This window comes from Rhincodon typus, chromosome 24 (genome assembly GCF_021869965.1).
Source record: "Rhincodon typus isolate 14 chromosome 24, sRhiTyp1.1, whole genome shotgun sequence".
Classification (NCBI taxonomy): Eukaryota; Metazoa; Chordata; class Chondrichthyes; order Orectolobiformes; family Rhincodontidae; genus Rhincodon; species Rhincodon typus.
Genome location: NC_063355.1, coordinates 5,881,738 through 5,898,473, shown reverse-complemented (window position 1 = coordinate 5,898,473; position 16,736 = coordinate 5,881,738). Strand labels below are relative to the sequence as shown.

General features: G+C 41.5%; 1 protein-coding gene across 3 annotated transcripts in view; it reads right to left on the bottom strand.

Annotated features, from left to right (window-relative positions):
* Window positions 1-16,736, bottom strand: part of top3b (DNA topoisomerase III beta) — a 65,019-nt gene that overhangs the window by 37,152 nt on the left and 11,131 nt on the right. For all 3 annotated transcript variants that reach the window (XM_048611565.1, XM_048611564.1, XM_048611566.1), the window contains exons 5-8: window positions 13,467-13,663; window positions 10,143-10,299; window positions 1,235-1,348; window positions 95-185 (exon numbers count right to left, since the gene is read on the bottom strand). In XM_048611565.1, coding sequence (XP_048467522.1) covers window positions 95-185; window positions 1,235-1,348; window positions 10,143-10,299; window positions 13,467-13,663 — 559 coding nt within the window. The remainder of the gene's footprint in view (window positions 1-94; window positions 186-1,234; window positions 1,349-10,142; window positions 10,300-13,466; window positions 13,664-16,736) is intronic.

Sequence of the window (16,736 nt, the reverse complement as noted above, 5' to 3'; positions counted from 1 at the left end):
GCTGCTTGGCCTGCTGTGTTCATCCAGCCCTGCACCTTGTTGTCTCGCATTCCAGGCAGCAATTAGTTAATGATGGGAATAATATACAGCATACCCAGAGCAGAGCTGGCCACACGCAGCATCTCCACGGTGTTCAGAGCCTGTGGTCTCTGCTTCACCTTCTCCTTTTTACTCACAGATTCCACCTGAAAAAAAATTAACATACACATCCACTTACAAAGTACTTCTGGGGCTAAGAAAGTCCCAATATTAAGTTAGCAGCTTTCTTTCACAAGCGCTATATGCCACAGAGAACAGCATGTAAATCAGAAGTTCAAAAGTTGACAGTGGAAAACAGTCCACAGAGGTTACCCTTTGAAGTTACATTTGGAAGGTTTACTATTTGTGTAAGGATCACTCACACACTGCAGTTAGGTACTCGTCTTCCCGCTGGTACAAAAGTACCTTTGATTCTGCAGGTTGTAAAATCTTGCACCTACTAGTTTCACTTTGGAACCGAGATACTTCTCTCGTTTTTTAACCAGTTGCAACTCTCCAATCTCCTCTCTTTCTCCTGCCCCCTTCACTACGCACTTGCTTTTCACCCCTTCATTTCTGGATCGCATAAAAAATTCTCTCTGTTCCACAGACTGCGTACCTTTTTTCAATCCAGGTGATGAGGCAAACCTGTGTATTCAGCAATTTATTTTCGTCTTATGTCCTTAATTATTTTCCATTCTCAGAATGTGTATCACTGCCAAGGCAAAAATTTATTGCCCATTCTTAATTGTTAAAGTAGTACACCTTCTATTTGAACCACTGTAGTCCATAATTCTAGCAGTTTGGCTACAGCTGAGTGATGTTTAGACCACTTCAGAAGGTAGTTGGAGACAATAAGTCACACACAAGTCAGAACTGATTGAAAAAACAAAGTATTTTTCTTGAGGAGCTGTAAGTGAAACCATTGAGTTTTTCCAACAAACAAACAGCTGCACAGTCACTTTAATTGATAATCGCTTTTCATTTGCAGATTTCTTCAAATTAGTTATAATTCCTGAGCTAATACGTGGAATCTGAAATCTAATTTTCTTGATTATTAGTCCAGATCTTGAGATTACTGGTCCAGTACCACAACCACCACAATACTATACGTTAGTATCCAAGTGCTCCCTTGCTCCCTCTTGACTCCTTCCCAAGAGATGCAATCCTTGTGCAAGGATAGGGATCAAAGATCTTTGATTTTCCCTTTGCTTACCTTTGTTTCTGTTGTGAATTTTGTCATATTCAGATACATTTGTGCAACTTCCCGGTCAAATACTCTAACTCTGTCCCAGTCCAGAACCATGGAATCCCCAGAATAGTTACTGATCTGATATGAACAAAGACGTTGACAATAAACAACATATTGTTGGTTTGCATGTTTAGAGTTATTCATCATCCAGAAACACATTGTTTTCAATACTGAAATCTATAACAGGGATTAAAATGATAATACCAACATCAACAGCAATCCAAGCAAGGCACCAGTAAAGTACATAAAAATCAGTACAATTTAAACACTGTATAGGAGGTTAAAATGTGGGTGAAAGCTGGAGAACTGATATGGCTTCTTAGAAAATTTCCAGAAGCAAACCGGTAGTAGCAAGATGGTAAATTGGTGCAAGTGTGCAGTAATGAGAATCTAAGATATTGTGTAACTAGTGGGAGTAGCAGTGGGATAATTGAGGAATCAGTGATGTTTCAATAGTTGAATTACATTAGCAATATCCATCCAAAAAAATTCAATGAAGGTCTGATATGTTAAGCACAGTAGCAGAAAAATTACGTAAAACCATAAGACATAGGAGCAGAAGTCGATCATTTGGCACAATGGGTCTACTCTGCCATTCAATGAGATCATTGTTAATCTAATAATCCTCAATTTCACTTTCCTAACTTTTCCCCAAAACCCTTGATTCCTTTACTGATTAAAAATCTGTCTATCACAGCCTTGAATACACGTCACAACCCAGCCTGTACATTTCTCCTCATCTCTGTCCTGACTGGGTGACCTATGATTGAGAGACTAGGCCTTCTGGTTTAAGACTCTTCCACAAGGGAAAACAACCTCTCCACATCTGCCCTTTCAAGTCCCCTAAGAATCTAATATGCTTCAATAAGGTCACTTCTCATTCTTCCAAATTCCAGTAAGTACAGGTCCAACCTACTAAACTCCAATCTCTCCACACCTGGGATCAACCTAGTGAACCTTCTCAGGACTGCCTCCTTCAGGATTGCCTCCAATGCCACTGTATCTTTCCAAAACAGTTCATAATATTCTAGGTTTGTAGTCTAACTAGTGGCTTATTAGTTTTAGCATGAATTCCCCATTTTTATACTCCACTCCCTTTGAAATAAAAACCAGAAGTCCATTTGCCTTCCACTGAACTTGGATGCTAGCTTTTTGTGTGATGCATGATGATACTCAAATTCCTCTGTGCTGTAGTTTTGCATAGTCTTTCTCCATTCAAATAATATTCAGGTCCACTATTCTTCCTGTCACAGTACATAACCTCATATTTTTTCCACATTATATTCCAACTATAGTGTGAAGTCCAATGCTGGTAAGTGTAGGGAATGCTGAATGACCAGAGAAATTGTGGCTCTGGTCAAATAAAAACAGGAGGCATACATCATGTATGGACAGCTGGGATCAAGTGAATCCCTAGAGAAGTACAAGGACAGTAGGATTATGCTTAAGAGGGAATTCAGGTGCGCAAAAAAGAGACAAGAGCTACTTTGGCAAATAGAGTTAAGAAAAATCCAAAGAGACTCTATAAGTACATTAAGGGCAAAAGAATAACTAGGGGGAGAATAGGGCTCTTTGAAGATCAACGTGGCCATTTATGTGTGGAACCACAGGGGATGGGTGAATACTAAACAAATTTTTCATGTCAGTACTTACTATGAAGGAGGACATGGAAGTGAGGGTGCTTGGAGAAATAAATAGTGATGTCTTGAAAACGAGTTCATATTATGGAAGAGACGGTGTTAAAACATATAAAGGTAGATAAATCCCTGGGACCTGATCAAGTGTTTCCCAGAACTTTTTGGGAAGCCAGGGAAAAGATGGTTGCATCCCTTGTGGAGATATTTATATCACTGACAGCCATGGGTGAGGTTCCAGAAGACTGGCGGTTGGCTAATGTGGTGCCATTATTTAAGAAAATCTGTAAGGAAAAGCTGGGGAACTACAGACCAGTGAGCCTGACATCAGTGGTGGGTAATTTGTTGGAGGGGATTCTGATAGACAGGATTTACATGTATTTGGAAAGGCAAGGATTGATTTGGGATAGTCAACATGGCTTTGGACATGGGAAATCATGTCTCACTAACTTGATTGAGATTTTGAAGAAGTGACAAAGAAAACGGATGAAGGCAGAGAGGAAGACATTGGCTATGTGGACTTCAGCAAAGCATTTGACAAGGTTCTGCACGGTAGACTAGTTCGTAAGGTTAGATCACATGGGATCCGGGGGGAGCTAGCAAACTGGATACAAAATTGGGTTGAATGTAGGAGACAGAGAATGATGGTGGAGGGTTGTTTTCTAGACTGAATATCTGTCACCGGCGGTGTGCTACAAGGATTGGTGCTTGCTCCACTGTTTTTTGTCATTTATATAAATGATTTGGATGCGAGTAAAGGAAGTATGGTTAGTAAGTTTACAGCTGACACCAAAATAGGCAGTGAAGTGCAGAGAGATGAAGATTATCTCAGAGTACAACAGGACATTGATCAGATGGTCCAATGGGCCGAGGAGCAGCAGATGGAGTTTAATTTAAATAAATGTGAGACTTTGCATGTTGGTAAAGCAAACCAGGGTAGGACTTGTATAGTTAATGGTAGGGACACGGGACATGTTGCCAAACAAAGAGACCGAGGGGTGCAGGTGCATAGTTCCTTGAAAGTGAGGTCAAAGGTAGACAGGATATGAAGAAGGCATTTGGCATGCTTGCCTTTATTGGTCAGAACACTGAGTATAGGAGTTGGGACGTCATGCTGCAGCTGTACAGAACATTGGTGAGGCCATTTTTAGAATATTGAGTACAATTCTCATCACCCTTCTATAGGAAAGACGTCGCTAAACTTGAGGGTACAGAAAAGATTACAAGGATGTTGCCTGAATTGGAGGGTTTGAATTATAGGGAGAGGCTGATTAGGCTGGGGCTTTCTTCCCCGGAGCATCAGAGACTGAGGGGTGACATTGTAAAAGTTTATAAAATCATGAGGGGCATGGATAGGGTGAATAGCCAAGGTCTTTCTCCTAGGGTGGGGGAGTCCAAAACTATAAGGCATAGGTTTAAGGTGACAGGGGAAAGATTTAAACAGTCACCTCGGCGAACTAACTAACAACTCCAGGCACAACCTGAACTACAGATCTTCACTAAAACATTAAACACCTGTGGGCAAACCACACTCAAACAAACTCAAAAATGGGAAACCTATGTCAACCGGCTGAGTGCTACCCACGAGCAATTCAATTTTCTACGTGAATGCATCAGAAACCAGGTACTTCCTCACAGTGTCAAATACAAGTTTCCCCTTAACAACCCACAAGCAAAAAAAAACTGAATAAAACAGCCATAGAACGCTATGAGTTATGATAACCGACGCCCATAACCATCTCCACAAATATGAACAAGAAATTTCAAGCCAAAAATCTTTATACTTGAACTCGACCACAACTCTCGAACAGGCCATGAGTATCAAGTAAAACAGCAGCAGAACTAAGAAGAGACTCACACTACAGGAAAAACTGACAAAGCTGTTGCATAACAAGGACAAGAACAAACCAGACACATGGATAATAAATCTATCAAACAAACAACTAACAGACACCAAGAAAGCTGTCCTGATAGGGGGACTTAACTATAACTGCAAGGACACTCACAAAACAGACTTCCTGGCTGCGCTTGAGGCTACGTTGAAATCTAATGGACTCACGGATGAAACACAACAGGCTATCTGACAAACCACAGTCCCTATACGGAACAGGAGAAACCAGTCAAACACACAACACATCAGAAAGAAAGCCCTCGAAGGACTAAAAAGGACAGGAAAATCATAATCTTACCAGCAGACAAAGGCCACTTGACAGTTATAATGAATAAATCAGACTACATTGAAAAAGTACAAAAACTACTTGCACGTACCAACACTAACCAACAGAGGGAGACAGACCCCATGCCATAACTGGAGAACAGGATCACCTATATACTAAAGAAATTATAGCCGACAGGCCAAATAACAAGAACAGACTTCCTGAAAATGAAACCCGATGGTTCAAACAACCCCAATTCTACGGACTACCCAAGGTACACAAACCAGACATTCCCCTCAGGCCTACAGTTTCCTTGCCAGGCACACTGACACACAGGCTTGACAAGGAGCTACACACCTCACCAATGGATCGATTCACTTCATAAACTCCACACAGGAATTCTTGAATAATGTCAGAAACATAAAAAATGACAAGGATGCAATGCTGGTCTCCTTCGACGTTACAGCGCTAATCACCTCCATTGACATGACACTAGCAAAGGAGACACTGGCCGCATTACTAGACAATCTGAAAATGCAGACCTTCAATTAAGCCATCAGCAAGGACAACAAGCTGAAATTACTAGACCTATGCCTTACCACACACTTTGTCTTCAATGGCCAGATATATGAATAAATTAATGGGACACCCATGAGTTCACCCATCTCGGGTCTTAGAGTGGAAGCTGTTATGCAAAGACTTGAACGCACAGCCCTCCCCCAGATCCAGTCTAAACTATGCGTCAGGTACGTGGACGACACTTCTGTGATCATTAAACGAGAAAAGTTACAAGAAATACACCACCTTCTTAATAGTATATTCACCGGGATCAAGTTCACCAGGGAAGAGGAGAACAACAATCAACTCCTGTTTCTAGATGTTATGGTGGAACGAACAAATAACAGTGAATTCCCTACCAGTGTATACAGAAAGACTACACACACGGACGAAATCCTGAATTACAACAGTAACCACCCCAGCATCCATAAACAACAGCTGTGTCAAGACTGTTTAAACGAGCGATAACACACTGCACCAACCCAAAGCTACGCAAAAACAAAGAGGAACACCTATACAAAGTCTTTGCAAACAATGGGCATCATAATAGCTTCATCCACCGAGGCCTGGTAATAAACAACACCAAAACGACACTTTACAACCCAACACACTGGCCACCCTACCTTATATTAGAAACATATCGAAACCGAGTACAACTCCCACGATCTCTTGGAATAATGAAAGCACACAAACCAACAGCCACATTTCGCCAGCTACTCTCAAAGACCAAAGACCCCATACCCACAATGAGCAGGACAAATGTGATATACAAAATACCATGCAGCAACTGCGAGAAGCAATACATAGAACAAACGGGCAGGAAACTTGCCACCAGGATACACGAACACCAACTCGTGGCAAAACGGCACAACCAACTCTCCTCGTTTCTATTCACTCCAAAGAAGGACATCAGTTTAATTGGGACAACATAACATTACTAGGACAAGCAAAACAAAGACAAGCACGAGAATTCCTGGAAGCCTGGTTTTCAACACTGGTACCATAAACAAACATGTTGAAATAGATACCCACTTTGGAGCAAAACCAGAAACAGAACTACCCACCATAACAGACCGGACCATATAAATTCAGAACAGAACAGAACAACAGTGCTTCAATGGGGGCTAGACAGCACTGGAGATGTCACCTAGAAGGGGAACGAAATGTTTGCAGGAAAACCAGTCAGCTCGGCGAATCAACCGACAACTCCCGCTACAACCTGAGCTACAGATCTTTGCTGAAATATTAAAGATTTAAACAAGACCTAAGGGGTAACTGTTTCACACAGAGGGTGGTGCGTGTTTGGAACAAGCTGCCAGAGGAAGTGGTGGAGGGCAAGTACAATTACAACATTTAAAAGGCCTCTGGATGGGTATATGAATAGGAAAGTATAAAGGGATAGAGCCCAAATGTTGGCAAATGGGACTAGGTCAGCTTGGCATGTCTGGTCAGCGCAAACGAGATGGACCGAAGGGCCTGTTTCCGTGCTGTGTGCCTCTATGACTCTATCTGCCAAGTTTTTGTCCAGTCATTTAACCTGTCTATATCCCTCTATATACTCTGATCATCCTCAGCACTTGTCTACCCACCTATTTTTATGTCATTCACAAACTTTGCTATAGTATATTGACTTTCGTCATCCAAGACATGAATATATATTTAAATAATTGTCCCAGCACTGATCCCTGTGGATTGCCATTAGCAACAGGTTGCCTTCCTGAAAATGCTTCCCTTGTCCTAATTCTTGTGTCTTCTATTAGTTAGTCAATCCTCTGTCAATGCTAATTTCCTCCCTCCAATGCCATGGCCTCTTATTAAGTAGCTTTACAGTACCTTATCAAACATCTTTTGGAAAATATATTACATCATCTGACGCCCCTTTATTTATTCTGCTTGTTCCCTCAAGGAATTCTAATAGATTTGTCAGGTGTAATTTCCTCTTCAAAAAGCCATGCTAATTCTGCTTGATTTTATTATGCATTTCTAAATGCTCTGCTATTAAATTTTTTATATCCTTCACCTGATATTTATAACAATAGAAAGTGGTAAAATTCTTTTGAATGACAGCTGTTCTAAAATGTTTTTCTTTAAGGCTCTAGTTAGGCCACAACTAGAGAATTGTGTCCAGTTCTGGGTAACACACTTTAGGGATTTTGAGATGGTGAATTACCAGACTGGCTTTAGAGAGGGGAATTTTAGCTAAGAGGGTTAGACTGGAGAAAGTGCTTGCAGCAAAGGAAGTTGAGAGTGAATTGAAAAGGGTGCACAGGATTATGACTGGTTTGGGTAAAGTTGGCAAGGAAAAGCTGCATTAGGTGATGGTGCAAGGACTAAGTGACATTAATGTAACATTTTGGGCAAGAAACGAAGGAGAAATGTGAGGAAGAATGCTACAACAAGTGGCAATGATCTGGAACTCGCTACTCACGAGAGTGGTGGAAGCAGAAATGGTGAAAAAGAAATCCAATGGGCACTTGAAGGAAATAAACTTGGAAGATTACAGGATAGAGCAGTGAATGGGACTGACTGGATTGGTCTGCAGGCAGTTTGCAAAAACTGTACTCGACTCTGTTCTACTTGCTCTCCTTTGATCCTACATCTGCACTGTGTTAGAATCAAGGCTAATCACGGTATGCTAATCAAATTCCACCTTTTCCAAAGGATGGAGCTACTGTGTTCCCTCAATATTGCTTCATATAATTATCAGGCTTTCAAACCCTAAGTCTGACATGACTATTTCTTAAATACTTCATTATTGTTTATGTAGTCTTACAGCCATGGTGTTGTCTTGTATCACAACACTACAGTATAGTTCTTTAATCATGGCTATTAGTTTAAGAAAAAAAAGGACTTTTTCCCACCTGTCACATTTGGAAAGCAATAGCAACCACTATGACTAGATGCTGCCAATTTTAATCCAAAACCACTAAATCCCAGTAGGCTGGGAGGAGTGCACAGTAAGTCAGCATCACTGTGAAGCAGACTGGGAGGACCGTGCAGGAAGTTGGCATCGTTATTAAGTAGACTGGGAGAGCCGACCTGCATGAGAAGGGCTACAGCGACAGCGGATAAAATATGGTGGCAGAGAGCCCCTTCAACCGATTTCTACCCATCAGAGCTGAAGTGTGGCATCCAGAGGAAAATATAGGAAACTATAAATCAAGTAGGTGATTGATGAGAACAAACAGAAAATTGCTGGAGAAACTCAGCAGGTCTGGCAGCATCTGTGGAGAGAAAGTAGAGTTAATATTTCAGGTCCAGTGATACCTCTTCAGAAGGACTGGGTTGTCAAAGTCCATGCAGGTTATCAACAGGATAGGTAGGACTAGGAAAGAGGTTCTACTGAGGGATTATTGGCAGCTCAGGGCTAAATTAAAATACAAAACTGCAACAGTAATAATCTGCAGATGAGTAACAGAGCCACGTGAAAATTGGCGTAGGGCAAATAAGACTGGAGAGATAAATGTGTGGCTCAAAGACAGGTGTAGGAGAAATGGGCTCTGATTCATGGAGTACTGGCACCAGTATTGGAGAAAGAAAGCTGTTCCAATAGCATGGGCTTCATTTGAAATCTGCTAGGACATATTTCTGATGAATCGTATAATTAGAGTTGTACGCAGCACTTCAAACAAATTAAGGCGTGAGGGTCGGGTCAACTGAATGAAAGTTTAAGAAAAACTCAAAAAGGTATGAGGGGCCAGATGTGACAGGTTGTGAAGAGGTGAACAATAATCCAAGTGTTACAGGAAGGGGTGGAAAATATAAACTGAAGACTGCAGAAATTAGAACCAGAGCAAGTAATTATGGTAGTCAAAATTCTGCTGAAAGCGCATAGTATTTGTAACAAGATGGATGAGTTGACAACACAATCAAAAATAAATTACTATAACTTGACAGCAATTACAGGTTGCATGGTGACCAGGACTGAGAACTCAATATTCAAGAGTATTTGGTGCTTCAGAAAAATAAGCAGAAAAGAAAGGAAAGTATGGTAGCACTGTTAAAGTAGGAAAGAATCAGTGTGGTGGTGATTAATGATATAAGTGCAATAGATCAAGATGTGGAATTAGTTTGGGTGGAAATAAGGAATGACAAGAAGAATGAAGTCACAGGTGCGAGTCATCAATAGATCCCTGAAGAACTGCCATACTGTAGGGCAAAGTATAAATCAGGAAACAATGGAGGCATGTAAGAAGGTCACTAGAATTGTCATGGGTGATTTTAATCTGTCGTTCAACTGGATAAATCGGATGTACAAGAGTAACACGGGTGGTGAACCTGTGAGTGCATCAGGGTTTGCTTTTTGGAACAGTGTGTCGCACAACCTACCTAGGAATAGACTATTTTAGACTGAGTCATGTGTATTGAGGTAGGATTAACATGACACGTTGGAACTAAGGAGCCTTTAGAGGTAGCGATCACAACACAAGTAACTCAAGTCGCAAGTCCTTAAGAGCAAGTTTAAACCATTCTCTGCTTTAATATTCCAAGATTACTCTCAGTTCAGGAAATTTCAACTCATACCTTTGCCTGCAAGACCCAGTAAGCCTCAGGTTTGAAAGATTGGATTTTGTCATGCCTCTCAACACAGAAACCGAGAGTGGGTGTCTGGCAGGGTCCAAATGAGATGAGGGAACTGTCTAAATTTCCATATTTTCCCTGGAAGTACTTGGTCTGAAACCTGAAAAAACATGGTATCAAAAGCATGGGTCATTCTGCAATTGGAAATAATAGGTTCTATCATGGAGAGGCTTATTAATCAATGAGTACACTCCACAGACCGCTAAGGCACATCAACAAGAGGTTCTATATGAGCAACACTCTTCAAACATTTTTGCTTTGTAATTTGTATCACCATCTTTCATCAACACTTCCCTTCAAGATTAAAAGGAGGCTTCTTGCAAAGATGAGAAATTTACCTTATCATGATAAAGATAATAAATAATCTATATATGGCTAAAACTAGTTCCCAGAGTGCACGACAAACAACAATAGCTTTACAAGCAGAACAAATGATTAGCCAGTAAGCCGTTAGCAGCATGTGATGGGTGCTTCAATTTGAAGAATTAGAATCCTTGAAGAGAAATGGTCTATTTTATCAATCCTTCCACTCAGGAAGAAATGATCTTTCAGATAGACAAAAGACACAAGGGGTACAAATTCAATTTAATACTGCAGACTGAAAGAAAAAAAAGCATAAAGGAAACACAGCTTTAAAATCCAATGTACTGTCAATTAAAATTTGAAGAAATATTATGTCACCCAACTGCACTTTACAAATTACCAAAACACAAGGCCTCTTTAAAAGAGATGGCCAGTGTGCAGTCGAGTAGAGGATTTCTCCAAGTGTGAGCTTCCAGGTCGGTCTTCAAATGATAAGTGTGGTCAAAACAAGGTGAATAACTAGCTCAGGTAGCTTTCAATATCCCTTGATGATCTTCCCATTGGTTAGCAGATTAATACCCATTTGGGAGATTTTCAATGCTGAAATAGAACCTAGAAGCACGAGTGCTAAACCTGAAACTGGGAATGAGACATGAGTTTCTAATGAATTTACAATCGGGCTTTGCAAGCAATGCAAACTGTCCTTTACAACGTTGAACAAAAACAAGCCAGCTCAGCGAGCAAGTCAACAACCTCATCCACAACCCGAGCTACAGATCTTTGCCAAAACGTTAAGTTAAAAAACTCACGGGAGGAGGCGATGCCATACTTATCCCCATCCTCAAAGATGGAGGAGCCCAGTATATCAATGCAAAAGATAAGGCTGTAGCCAATCTTCAGCCAGAAGTGCCAAGTGGATGATCCACCTTGGCCTCCTCCAGTGGTCCCCAGCATTACAGATACCAGTCTTCAGCCAATTCGGAGTGGCAAGGAATAAAGGAGGGAAAGACCAGAGAGGGAAAGAGAGTAGCTGGGAGGCAGAAGTGAAGAGATGGGTTTATTCTTTATTCTTGGATGGGATTGGGCATTGCTGACAAGGCTGGCATTTGCTATCCATAACTAGTTGCCCTTGAACTGTTCAGCTCTCTAGACCATTTGGGAGGGCAGTTAAAAGTTAACCACATTGCTGTGGGACTGGAGTTACATGCAGACCAGACCAGATAAGGACATATGAACATCAGATACATTAGAGACTTTTAAGGGACTCTTGGATAGGCACATGGAGGATAGTAAAATGTAGGGTATGCAGGGTAGATTGATCTTAGTCGGATAATAGGTTGGCACAACATCGTGGGCCGAAGGGCCCGTACTGTGCTGTACTGTTCCATGTTCTATACAATATCAAGAAACAGTTGGAGAGACTGCAAAGGCTATGACAACATTCCAGCAACAGTACTGAGACTGTGCTCCAGAACTTGCTGCACACCAAGCCAAGCTCATCCAGTACAGCCAGGACACTGGCATATACCTGACAATGTGGAAAATTGTCCAGATATGTCTTGTACTCAAAAAGCAGGCCAAATCCAACCCACTCAACTACCACTCCATCAATCTACTCTAGATCATCAATAAAATGATGGAAGGAGTCATGAACAGTGATATCAAGCAGCACTTGCTCAGCAACATCCTGCTCACTGGCACCCAGGGCCAGGGACAATGAGTTTTTGACCTCTTTACAGCCTCGGTTCAAACATGGACAAAAAAATCTGAATTCCAGACGTGAGCGGAGAGTAACAGTCCTTAGACATCAAGGCCATATTTTACCTATGTGGCATCAAGGAGCACTAACAAAACTGGAATCAATGGAAATCAGGGAAAAGCTCTCCACTAGTTGGAGTCATACCTGGCCCATAGGAAGATGGTTGTGGTTGTGAGAGGTCAATCACCTCAGCTCCAGGACATCTCTGCAGGAGTTCCTCAGGGTAGTGTCCTATGCCCAAACATCTTCAGCTGCTTCATCAATGACCTTTTCTCCATCATAAGGTCAGAATGGGCATATTCACCAAAGATTGCACAATATTCAGCACCATTTGTAATTCCTCAGATACTGAAGCAATCCATGTTCAAATGTAACAAGGACTGGATAATATCCAAGCTTGGGCTGAAAAGTGGCAAGTAACATTGCCTGGCATTTGTGAAGTGCTAATAACAGCTCCATTAAGTGACAATCTGACTACCACCTCTTGACATTCAATGGCCTTGCCATCACTGAATTTCCTCCACTATTAACATCCTGTGGGTTATCATTGACCCGAAACTCAACCGGAATCACCATACAAATATAGTGGCTAAGAGCAGGTCAGAGGCTAGGAATACTGCAGCAAGTAACTCATCGCCCAACTCCCCAAAGCCTATCTACAAGGAGTGTGATGGAGTATTCCATATTTGCCTGGATGACTGCAGTTCCAACAACACTCAAGAAGTTTGACACCATGCAGGATAAAGTACCCTACTTGATTAGCGCTATATCCACAAGCATCCACTCCGTCTACCATTGATGCTCAGTAGCAGTAGTGTATACTATCTACAAGATGCACTGCAAAAATGTGGCAAAGATCCAAACCCATGGCCACTTCCATCTAGAGGACAAGGGCAGCAGATACCTGGGAAATCCACCACCTGCAGTTTTCCTCCAAGCCAGTCATCATCTTGAATTGGAAACGTATTGCTGTTCCTTCACTTTTACTGGGTCAAAATCCTGAAATTCCCTCTCTGTAGTCATTGTGAGTCTACCTACAGCACAAGAACCCACAGCAGTTCAAGAAGGCAGCTCACCACCGCCTTCTCATGTGCGAATAGGCCTGGGAAATAAATGCTGGCCAGCCAGCGATGCCCACGTCCCACAAGTGAATAAATATGGCAGTCAGTGTTTATAGACAATGTATGTACATATATTTGCCGTACCTCGTGAAAGCACATCCTACTCGCAGGTCCAGCTCTTGACGCGCATCCACTGATAGTGCCTCGTTCCGATTCGGCTCACCCAACTGGTTCATGGCATTGTTAATGTCAGTATCTGTTATAGCACTGAACTTTGCACGATAAATCATCCGCTCATTCCCACGAGCAATGTTCATAACAGGGTGAATAGCATCAATTACCTGAATGAGTACAAAAACACAGAACAATACTGTATTTTGATGGTAAAGTTCACCTGTTGCAGGAAAATGTATCTAATTAAGCATTTAGCGGTAGCATGTTGGTATTACAGGTGTCAGGAATTGATGGGCAGATGGTCACTCCCTGAAGATGAGAATAACACTTGAATTGATTCTGCACACATGTTCTACTTTGGAAACTGAATGATTCATGTAACTTTGGCCTGTGATTCTAATGCAGATTACTGGAAAAAAAAGTGTTAAATTACATTTAACTTCTGAAATCTTTCACAATACACAAAGTCTGTTGGTATACTTTTGAATCAGCTCTGTGAAGTTTACAGGAGGTTATTTTATCAAACAGTGGTTAGAAGGTTGATTGGACAGAATTCAGACAGATACTTTTCTGGTCAGAGTTTTGATTCAATTTACATATCACCAAACTCCAATACACTGCCTATCTGTTCCCCATATACATAAGCTCCCACCCAATGATCCTTTAATTAACATAATCACTCACCTGTTCCAAATTCCATTTGGTCTGAGGCATCCCTGCCAAACCAAACTAGATGATAACACCTAACAGCAGGGGACTTAAAGACAAGATGACCTACTAGGCTTGTAAGGTAATTCTGAGATTTTTTCTTTTACATTACAGAGATATATAGATATGGTCTAATTGTCATGATAGAAATCTGGCTGCATAATGACCAGGACTGGGATTGAATATTCAAGGATAATCAATATTTCAGAAGGACACTCAAGAAGGAAAAGGAGGAGGTGTAGTTATGCTTGTAATAAGGGATAGGATTAATACATCAGTAAGAGAGGATCTCAGATCAGAAAAACAATGCTTGGAATCTGTTTGGATGGAACTAAGAAACAGCAAGAGGCAGCAGAAATTGGTTGGAGCTTTCTACAGGCTACAAAATAGTACTAGCAGTGTGGGACATGTATTAATCAGGAGATAAGAGAAGAATATAGCATGGGCACTGTTATGAGTTACTTCAAACTGCATTTGGACTATTAAACTAATTGAGCACTACAGCTACAGAGGGCGAGTTTTGGAATTATTTCTGTGGATTGAACAGTAGTATTCTATCTCACTGTTTAAACAGGGAGCAAGAGGGAACTACAAGCCAGTTATTCTTACATTAGTAGTAGGGAGAATTCTAGAATCTATTACAAAAAATGTGACAAAAGAGACACTTGGACAATAATCATCTGATGGGGCATAATCAGTATAGTTTGGTGAATGGGAAATTGGGTTGGATGAGCTTGGCACTTTTTTGAAAATGTTACTAATAAAATTGATAAAGGAGGGCTGATGGACATAATATACCTAGCTTTTCAGAACTGTTTTTCAAAAGATTTTCAGATAAAGTCTCCCACAGGAGCCTGGTCAGAAAGGTTAAAGTAGTTGGGTTAAGTGGTGATATACTGGCATACATTAATGATTAGCTGACAGACAGAAAACAGAGAATAGGAATAAATGGATCATCCACAGCTTTGGTAGGCTGTGACTACTGGGATATCGTAAGGATCAGTATTTGGGACCCAGTTGTTCAGGATGGCTTGTACAGGTTTAATGAATGGGCAAGGACACGGCAGATGGAATATAATTTGGAAAAATGACAGGTCATCCACTTTGATAAAAGGAACAGATGTGCAGAGTATTTCTTAAATTGTAAGAGGTTGGAAAGTGTAGATGTACTAAGGGACTTTGGCGTCCTTGTCACTAAGTCACTGATGGCTGTGTTTCATGCGGTTAATCACGGCTCACATCAACTCCAGCCTACCAGATTGCCTTGATTCTTTGCAATTTGCCTAGCGTCGCAACAGGTTCATAGCAGACGTCATCTCCTGGGCCTTACGCTCATGCCTGGAACGTCGGAATAACAAGGATACCTACGTCAAGCTCCAACTTATTAACTACAGCTCCAACTTCAACACCATAATTCCAAACAGATTCATCTCTAAACTCCGGGACCTAGGTTTCTGCTCCCTGGATTCTCAAATTCTTGACCAACAGACCACAGTCAGTAGGGATAGGTGACAACAACTCCTCCATGGTAATCCTCAATACAGGTGCTCCACAAGACTGCGTATTCAGCCCCCCACTATCCTCTTTATACACTCATGACTGTGTGGCCAAATTCCACCCCAACTACATTTACCACCTTGATGTCAACACCAATTTGTAGGTCGTATCTCAAACAATGAAGAGACAGAGTACAGGAATGAGGCTAAGTGCTTAGTGGCATGGTATAAAGACAACAATCTCTCCAACAAGATCAGAAAAACAAAAGAGCTGATCATTGACTTCAGGAAGTGCAGTGGAGGGCACGCCCCTGTCTGCAACAATGGTGCAGAGGTCAAGAGCATCATGTTCCTGGAAGTGATGATCACCAACAATCTGGCCTGGTCCACTCACATCAACACAACAACATGTCTACTTCCTCAAGGGGCTAAGGAAATTTGCATGTCCGCAAAGACTCATACCATTTTTTATAGAGGCACCTTAGAAAGTGTCCTATCTGGTTGCATCACAGCATGGTATGGCAACTGCTCTTCCGCAAGAAACTAGACAGTCGTGAACACAGCCCAGTCCATCATGCAAGCCAGCCTCCCATCCATTGACTCCAGCCATACTCCTGGCCGCCTTGGAAAAGCAACCAACATAATTAAAGACCCCTCCAACTCCGGTTATACTGTCTTCCACCCTCTTCTGCAGGCAGAAGATAAAAGTTTGAATATACGTATGAATAGATTCAAGGACAGCTTCTTCCTACTGTTATCGGACTTTTGAAAGGACCTCTCAAATATTAATACTGATCTCTCTCTCTCTGCACCTTCTCTGTGCCTATAATACTGGATTCTGCATTCTGTTCTACTACCCTGGTGCATTTTGTATGGTATGATCTGCCCGTACAGCACACAAAACAACACTTTTCACTAGACTGGGGTACACATGACAACAATAAATCAAACTCAAACTCAAAGTGCAGGTGCAGCAAGTTATAAGGAAGGCCACTGGAATGTTAGTCTTTATTGAAAGAGGGTTTGAGAACAGTCT